At 35.8% G+C, this 9448-nt stretch overlaps 1 protein-coding gene and 1 pseudogene across 1 annotated transcript; both read right to left on the bottom strand.

Moving 5' to 3' along the window:
- Nucleotides 1-1440: 1440 nt before the first annotated feature.
- LOC104810002 lies at nt 1441-2064 on the bottom strand (annotated as a pseudogene).
- A 908-nt stretch (nt 2065-2972) lies between these two features.
- LOC104809993 (probable receptor-like serine/threonine-protein kinase At5g57670) lies at nt 2973-6905 on the bottom strand. Its single transcript, XM_010536146.1, has 10 exons — nt 6465-6905; nt 6230-6327; nt 5844-6087; nt 5090-5749; nt 4751-4999; nt 4483-4646; nt 4177-4256; nt 3939-4086; nt 3710-3859; nt 2973-3490 (listed from the first exon to the last, which is right to left on the bottom strand). The coding sequence occupies exons 1-10, from the start codon at nt 6643-6645 to the stop codon at nt 3245-3247; spliced, it is 2220 nt and encodes a 739-aa protein (XP_010534448.1). The 5' UTR covers nt 6646-6905; the 3' UTR covers nt 2973-3244.
- Between the last annotated feature and the right edge of the window lie 2543 nt (nt 6906-9448).

Here is a 9448-nt window from a genome sequence, read left to right as displayed (position 1 = left end):
AAACACAGTGAATTGATAAGTGTCCCACATGGGAAAATGAGAGGGATTTGGGCCAATATATAAGTAAGGGTCAACCCTCCACTCTTAAGCTAGCTTTTGTGGTGGAGTTAGGGCCTAAACCTTATTAATTGGTATCAGAGCCTAACTGACTGGCACTTTCCACAAAAATTCTCATTTTCTGGAAATTTACCCACTGAGCTCCACCTCCCATGCGTAAGCCCGCGGACCAGACCCGAGACCTGTTGTGAACCGGTGCTCGAGGTCCCAGTGCGACCCATCAGTTTCATGCGCTTGTAAGTTCGTACCTCTTTACTCTTTCCGCATCTTGCATTAGCAGAATCACCTATTACACCAACTCTGATACAACAAGCTTTCTGTGTTTCACTTTTTGCCAAATGAGTTGGCTGGTTACCCTCTATACCATCAGTATTGCATGTGCGTTCTTCCATGGCTATTTTCACACGTACACAAAGATTTATTCCCTTGCCCTCACTCCCTGGAATTAGGGTTTCACCCTTCCATCCTACTTCAAGAGAAAAAAAACAGACAAGGCCACTCCAATCTTCACATAACCAGTTAACCACAGTAGAGTATTAATACGAACAACATAAAATCCTACTCCTGGCATATAATTTTCTAATTTACCATCCATCTACAATCCAGGAGAGCACAAGCAAATAAAGAAAAACTCGTTCATCTGAATCTCATTGTCCTTCAACAACAAAACATTGCGAAACTAGCCTAAATTAATAACTATCTATTTAAGTTAGCAAAAATTTTCCAGGAATTCATCATAAACAGCGAAATTTACCAGAATCTGGAACTACAACGAAGATTTCTCCACATACCACCAAACGGAACGAAACGAAAGCCAAATTCTAAGGAAAGACCGAGCAAAGAAAATGAAGAAAGCAAAGAAAACGCATACCAGAGTGGAGAATGCACGAAGGAACAAACCCTAGAAATCTGAGACGAGGTAAATTCTTACGGTCTCCGACGAGGGTAAATCACACAGATATACCAAAAGTGTCGCAGGAATTTCAGAGATACACCCAAAAAAACATAACACATTATTTTTTTTTTGAAAAGACCGTAATACCCTTAATGAAATCGTGTAATTGTAATTGCAACGTCGCAATTGATTCTAAATACAGTTGTAATTGATTCTAAATGAAATGACAAAAAATACATCTTATTAGTTATAAGATTTTTAGTTGTTATATGGTCATAAATACTTCTTTTTTTAGTCGTATATTAGTTATATAACAGTTGGAATAAAGTCGTAAAAAATATAGAAAAAAGGTTATTTCGGACTTTTTAAGTGAAAAAATGGTATAAAATTGAAATAAAAAAATTACTGCTCATTTTGGGTGTATCTCTGAAACACTCGCCGATCAATGTGTTAGTATTTTTCGATCAAAGATGATATTTTCGCCGCAAGGTTTTATATATTTTGTTTAGAAAAAAGAGAGAACAAACTCGGAATTCAGAGAAAGGAGGTACATCCTCCCTCATTTGACATGTAAGATCATGTTCTTGAATTCTTCGAAATCGATCAAACCATCAAGATTCTTGTCATGAACTCGAATCATGCTCCCGCATTCCTCTGCCTTCGACTCGTCCCATAACCCGAGCCGGTCCAGCACGATCCGCAGCTCCTCCGACGAGATATACCCATCTCCGTTCGCGTCGAACACATATTGAATGCCCTCACAATGTCGTCATCATCATCGTTCTCGGATTCTTTCTTGTCACTGTCCTTCGAAACGGCGACGTAGAATCGCAAGAACTCGTCGAGATCGAGGCTGTGTTTTCCTACGATCAGTTCGAGCTCTTCTGCTGTGTTTTCCACAAAGCCAAGCCTCTCGAGGAGCCATTGAAGCTCATCAACTGTCACGAGACCGTCGTTGTTCTTGTCGATTTTCTCGAAGATTCTCCGAAGAAAGTTTGCGTTCATAACCGGAGAAGACGACATGACCGGAACGTCGACCAAATCCTTCTGAATACTTCAAGTTTCTGTCGGAAAAAGACTGGCTTTCTGGTTAAGTTGGCCAAATGGGTATCTGATTTCTGCGGAAAGTTTCAATCTTGACGACTATATATATACACACACAGAGAGATACACGACGACTTAGCGGTTGTGTTGAGCACGGCGTCGTTTTGGCTTGGTGAAGCTTCGCAGAAGAAGCTATTGAAAAAAACATTATGTGCCATATGTAGAAACACGTATTCGGGTTTTTCCATTTCAAAGTAATGTATTTCATAGGATTTTTGTCTGTATTTACCACAAAAAACTCATTTAGATATGATATTTAGTATGTGTTCCAATGTATTCGGATTTAGCTGATTTAGTATTTATTTAAAAAATTGGTTAAATGTCTTTTTTTATACGATATTTATTATGTATTCATTGAATTTCTTCAGCGTTATAGAATTAGAATTTCGTGGTGGTATGGTATGGTCCGTATTTGGAAATTTCCTCAGCCACAAAGTGTATCTTGTTCTGTCTTTTCTCTCCATTGATTTTTTTGGACAGTTTGTCTTTATACGAAACGGTCGAAAACTAATTCAGGCATCATATAGTATATATAAATCATAACTGAATAAAAAAAAAGTGAATCTTGACATGCTATAGATCATAAAAGAATAATAATCGAAATAAAAAGCTTATGAATTTATGTCAAAAATTGAAAGGAACGGGATTGAGATATTCTAAATCTACATGCCATCAAAAAATAATTCTCCACAAAAATAGGGGTGGAAGAATTGTATACTGTATCATCTACATATTGCAATCTTCTTCTAGTGACAATTTTTTTTAATTATATTAACAAATATGTTAAAAAATATATAATATGTTTGTAAATTATTATTCTACATGTTCTAAAATCATTTAAACCTTCCAATATTATTAAAGTATATGACTGGCCTAATTAAAACAAAGGACGATAAAAAAAAAGGAAGAGAAAATGTGAAGCAGAAAAAGAAAAAAATATAAAATTGCAAAACAAACCCCAAACTTTAAAAAGTTACAATTACAACCTAACCAGGGAGGGAGGAGGCCAAGAACATCCACAAATCCACCTCTCATCCACCACCCATTCAAAATGCAAAAATGAAAGAACACCTTCCACATATATACACACACACACTCACAATGTAACCCTTTTATAATTTCCTCATCTTTTACCTCTAATTTTTTTTTTTTGTATTTATTGTATATCAAGAAAAAAAAAAAAAGGGATTAGTCGAAGCTGGAGGAACGGCTAGTCCTGCCTTTGAGATAATCCTCGACCGAGATTCCTTGTTCGATGCTTCCCATCGAGAGGGAATCATCTTCCACATCAAGAAGCGCTAAGTTAAGATGCGACTGAAGATTAGACCTTTGGCTTTCTTCCTCTTTCAGAGCCTCTGAGTCATCTGAAGGGTTTTCCACTTGTTGCCTTGCCCATGCCACCACTTCTTCGTCGCCTTTCAGAAGCTTTAAGACCTGCACTTTCATAACGAGACGTGGTTGTCCTTATCCATCTGCATGTTTTTTTGTCTGAACAATAAAGAGTCTTCAGACCATATAGTCTGACCGAAAAAACCAGAGAGGGCGAGGCCAAGATCCGGTACACTGAAAAAGATCGGATACCCGACCTATACTATACCCCACCCCTATCTACCACATTAACTATAAACGAACACGGAATTGAGAAGGACTCACCATACTCATTTTAGGCCGAGATTGAGGGCTGCGTCTAATACAAAGAGTGGCAGCCAAAGCCATCCTCTCCATCTGAAAGCCTTCATAGCTATCCTCCAAACTCTGATCCAACAACTGCGAATACTTTCCATCATCCAGAATCGGTTTCGCCTGCATATATATATGTATATATAGTACTTATTCCTTCAGCAACAATAACAGATCAAAACACTTTGCAGGTTATACATACCGACATAACAAGACTCTCTTGTCCCTTTGGACATTCGTTGCTGATAGGTTTTCTTCCAGAAAGAAGCTCGAGAAGTACAACTCCGAAGGCGTACACATCTATCTTGTCGTTCACCTTTCCATACATGAAGTACTCTGGTGCTAAGTATCTGCACCAATAGAAACCAAGAACCATTCTATTGTTATCTCTTCTGACAAATTTTATGAAAAGTCAGTTTAGATTTTTTATTCTTCCGTACCCGAATGTCCCGGCCACATCTGAACAGATTATGTGAGTTGAAGATATCGATGCCCATTTCGCAAGCCCGAAATCCGAAAGCTGGAAAACAAGACTTTCATTTCAGTATATAGGACTTGAAAAAGGACTGGACTTTCGGGTAAACAATCATTGTATGGAAGGAGATCGGGTTTGGTCGCAAAGAAAATCCGAAAATGGGATTCAAATTCGAATAACATCTAGTTAAATCTGAAATGTTCGAGCTCATAATATCTCGGGTACCCGACCCGCCCCATCAACATGAAAATTAGCAAATAGTAATATATACCTGTGGCTCAAAATCATCAGATAATAATATATTTGATGATTTAACGTCTCTATGGATAACGGGTCGAGAAGCATCATTATGCAGATAGTTCAATGCCTCGGCTACTCCAACAGCAACCTTATATCTTTCTCTCCAACCAAATGCAACTTCATCTTTCTTGTTTCCTACATTGTAATGAACCACTTCTTTGTTATATCAGTGACCATATATATATATATAAGATTCTGAAAATGTAGGTAATGGCTTTTGTAAAAAAATATGTTTTTACCGTGAAGATTCTCCGCGAGGCTTCCTCTCGAGAGATAATTGTAAACCAGTAATAGATTGTTGTCTTCGAAGCAAAACCCTATCAGCGAAATAACGTTCTCATGGTGTAAGGTTGTGATTATGTCAACCTCTGATATGAACTCCTTAAGAACTTCTTCATTCTGCTTCAGAATCTTCACGGCTACTTCTCTTCCACCAGGCAGATACCCTCTAAAAACCCGACTACTTCCTCCTTTCCCGATAAAATTCGCTGAAATTGCAATGCCCTTTTCCTTGTTTAGGTTAAAAGCTAGGCAGAGAATTCAAGAAGAGCCTAACAAATATGGACGAGAAACCAAACCTGGAGAGAAACCAGATGTTGCCAAGACAAGCTCCTTGTACTTGAACGTTCTGCATGTTGAGGAGTACTTCTCATGAAGACATTCTAACTCAGCTGCCGAGTTTCTCGGGCTGTTAACAGGGACTATTGCACCACTCTGAGCGTTTAAGCTCAGTGATTTACAGATTTGATTAGTGTCAGAATTGGTAACACAAGATGTTGTATTGTTCCTGGAGGGCAACTTCAATGCCCACTGTACAACCGGTATCTGTCTTAACGATGACCTGCGAAGAGTAGAGGCTTGCCCATGGCGGAGCAAAGGCCAGCCTGGCCTGGATTCAGGCAACTGCCTTACCAACATAGTGATGGAACCACTCGAATCTTCTGGTTTATTTGCAGGGACAATCGCCATGGACCCCTGGTTTTTGTGATCATCATCTTCATGATGTGAAGATTCAGACAATGATTCAGGAACTCCATTCTCTGAACCGCAGACCGAGCAATTCTCGAGACGAGCTGCAGCTAAAGCCTGTCGAAGATTCTGGCATTCTCCATGATTCTCCTCCTCTTCTTCCTCCTTTAGAGTCCCCTCTGAATGGTTTACTACTTTATTACTCTTGTTTAATGTTACAGACCAGTGAAGGGCATTAAACAACGTGTTCCTGCGGATTTCTTGTTTTCCTGTCACAGACAAAACCAAGAAAGGGCTTCAAGAATTGAAACAGCGACGCAGATCATCAATATCTTGAAACCAAAACCAAAGAATGGGCAAAACCTTGAGAGTTGGTTGATGGAGAACCTTCCTTCTGGAACACGATTTTCCCGTTATTGACGGCCAAAACCCAGCAATCATCTGATAGTTTCTTGGCACAGTACTTAGCTACTGATGAAGAGGAGCGAATTGCATGGTGACTTCTGGAGATTCCGACAATAACTTTGGCCGCAGAAAAGGATTTTGCTTCCCTCACAAGAATCTTTCTGATTGACGAACCACGGCAAACCTTCAGCTTCAGATCCACCTGTAACATGAATTCTAACTACTCTTAATTGTCTGCAGAAGCTGGAGAATGACTACAGGGGAAAGTGGGAAATGAAAAAGGAAAAAGCGTGGAACTTTGGGGATTGAGTTTTCTCGGGAATCAAACAGAGAAGAGTCAAAACCTGTTTCAAATTGCAGAAACCTTCGTAGACTTCAAGAACAGAGTCAAAAGTTTTCACCAGTGATAGAAGTGACGATTTCCCAGCTCGGTCAACTATCTCTGCACAAACCCATCAAAGGAAAAAAAAGGGAATGAAACAAAAGAAACCACATTCAATCTAATTTGTGTGGGAGAAACCCAGATTACGATAAACCCTAAATTCCTAAAAAAGTTTAACTCGCCAAATCAAAACGCACCGTTTCCGAGGATATGAAGTGCGATCACAGTGTCACCAGGTTCAGCAACCTTGACAAGAGCCCACGTCAGCAACTCCCTGCTCGGCGCGTCAAGCTTCACGCCGACCATAACAGTCCGACCGGAGACGGCGACGGCGCCCGCCTTCTCCCCTCCTCCGGGAACGACAGCGTTTTCAACCATCTTCTGTCTGGTTTTTTCTTCCTCACAGAGGTTGTCTGAATCGCAGTTGTGCCCTTGCTCTTTTGAATGATCCTCTGTGAGAGAAGATCATTGTACGGATTATATACCCACAAGAACAGAGGATGAGAGAGAGAGAGAGAGATTTTTATTTTCTTTTTGATTTCTCCGGTAGATGTTTAACCGCAGGTTTGGGGTTTGCTTTTGAAGCTCGTCAGGCAGAGAGAGAAGAGCAGCCACCTTAGATCTTCATTTTCTTCCATGGTTTCCTATTATTTATTTAATTTAATAATTTTATCTTAACCACTGCTTGCTATTAGTTATGTTTTTTTTAATTTCATTTTCCATATTTTGTTTAATCTTTTTTGACAAAAACAATTTTTTTTTTCTTTTTTAATCCATAATGTCTGACTTGTGTGTATCTAGTTTTATAATTTTATTCGGAATCCGACCACCAAATAGTACTTCTAGAATCTGTAAGAACATTGAGACTACAAATGTTTCTAAGAGTATATTTATAAACTGATAATATTTCCAAAAATGTATTTATAAACTGATGTCACGAGCCTTGAAACTATAAATGGATGATATCGAAACTGCCTCTGCCGCTGTTATTTATAACTGTATCACTTGTGATTTCAGGTCTGCTTTTATTTAAATATTAAAATATTAGAATATATATATATATATATCATAAGTAATATGGTGGAAATATAAGTTTTTTTTATATGGTAATACGTTAATTCTGCCATTTATACACTATTAATTTAAAATATATTAGGACCAGAAATGGATGTATAATTTGTAAATATACAGTAAATATTTCGAGATTTGATTACCTTCCTTTATATAAATATCTTGAACGTTATTAGATTCACGGATCTGATCATTTGTGCACTTTAACCAAAAGCTTGGTTGATATTATTTCACACCCTCTATTTTCATATACACGTATATATGTTATAATTTCGTCATTTGATAATTTATTTTACTTTCTATTTCTTCCTCCCATATAGAAAATACCATAAAATGCATGTTTGTTTACAAACTAATTTATTTTCTGAAATTTCCTTCCTTTAAATAATTATAATTTATTTTCTCAAATTGTAGACATTGCGATTATATTTATACTTGTTTTTTTTTTTGAAGCCAAAAATATTAATATGTATATAATTATATATATATATATAGAAAAGTTGCAATGTAATTAAAAAAATCCAAATGAACAAAAATATAATATTATATTAATTATATTATCATTTAAATTCTCTATACTTTGTAGTCCACGAATTTTAAAATAAAAAAATTATTTCGATATAATAAGAAATTTTTAAAAAATATATAATAACAATATGTACATTTTAACATTTGATAATTTTTCCATATTTGAAATTTTTTCTTGTTTTGGATGATTTCATAGAACTTTATGTGGAAAAAAATATTGCCTAAATGCATCAATCTATTATGTCGTATGTTTTTCAAGGAAATAAAGAAAAACATAGACGGGAAAGTATGATATTTGATCAAAAGTACAATGGGCCATGTGAGATATTAAAAAGAGATGCCACACCATATCTGCTCTGTGTAGGCTCAATAAATTAAAATTTTAACTACATTTATAAAATTTCCTATTTTAATAGTCATATATTTATATGTACCATTTTGATCCAGAAATTACATCTCTCCCCACCACATCTCTCCCCACCAGTGGAATCGAACCCAGAACGTTAAGGATGATTTTGTCACCTCTCACCACTGGATCACCAACTGTTGAGTTAATCTCATTATATTGGCGGATATGTACCTTACGAAATTAAAATACGTAGTCAGGATATATCTAATATACGGCTATATTGCGTATCGTAAAGTTAGAATGTTTCTGCAATATCTTCATTCATCAAACTCTTGTAAAAGACCCCATAAAAAGAAAGAGAGAGAGATATCTAAGTAGGTTGAGTATTTTTTATTATTACAGTACAAGTGCTTATTTTAATTTCACAAACCATGCGAATTAATATTCGAATTCTATAAATATCATTACAGATGCTAATCTTTAAACCATTGATTAATTGACTTTTGACGGATAATACTTATTATTGTTATCTTGTCAAACAAAAGTTACTCACCCATAAAGATAAGCAAAGCAACGATTGCTGTTATCAAGATTACTATTAATATTATCGCCGTACCATGAAATTTTCATTGATACATATTATATATATATATATATATTGTGTATGGCGCAATATCAATTTCAACGTGGTCCATTGGTCGGACTAATAAATGCCACCATTCATGGCACAACTCGTGAATTAAATTCGGAATAATTACCATGGATGATATATGAATACAAAATTTATTTAGAAACATAACAGTAAATCTAGTTTAATAAAATAATATAAATTTATTATCTTTGGTTACATAATGAATTATATTTATTTACGTATGATAGATCAAGTCCGTCATGCGGCAGTTAAAACATAATAGTTCCATTTCTTTTGTTGATACATAACCATTCTATACGGTACCTGATATTATATATACATATAATCATCATCGAATTTAAATATCTAGGACCTAAAAGATTTTCATCATTATTACTAAATTGTTTTTTTCTAATTAAAAAAAAAAATCTAACACATTGGCCTTAGCAATCTCAATGTTAGTAGTTTTTAGGAATATTGATTTTAATTCGAATATACAAAATTAAATTAAATTAAACAATAAATTTTCATTCGTATTTCATCTAAAAATATAATTATATTCCAAATATATTCAATCTATAAATTAACTAAAAATATGATTT

Source organism: Tarenaya hassleriana, unplaced genomic scaffold (assembly GCF_000463585.1).
Source record: "Tarenaya hassleriana unplaced genomic scaffold, ASM46358v1 Cleome1, whole genome shotgun sequence".
In the NCBI taxonomy this organism is placed as follows: Eukaryota; Viridiplantae; Streptophyta; class Magnoliopsida; order Brassicales; family Cleomaceae; genus Tarenaya; species Tarenaya hassleriana.
The sequence above is the reverse complement of the archived record's forward strand: the minus strand, read 5'-3'. Positions and strand labels throughout refer to the sequence as shown.

Bases quoted from the DNA above. Each gene is read 5' to 3' on its own strand.
- LOC104809993 (XM_010536146.1), bottom strand. From the start codon at position 6,645: ATGGTTGAAAACGCTGTCGTTCCCGGAGGAGGGGAGAAGGCGGGCGCC. The intron at 6,328-6,464 runs GTGCGTTTTGAT...GGGTTTGTGCAG, and splicing joins ACTTCATATCCTCGGAAACG to AGATAGTTGACCGAGCTGGG. The intron at 4,087-4,176 runs GTACGGAAGAAT...CTATTGGTGCAG, and splicing joins GATGTGGCCGGGACATTCGG to ATACTTAGCACCAGAGTACT.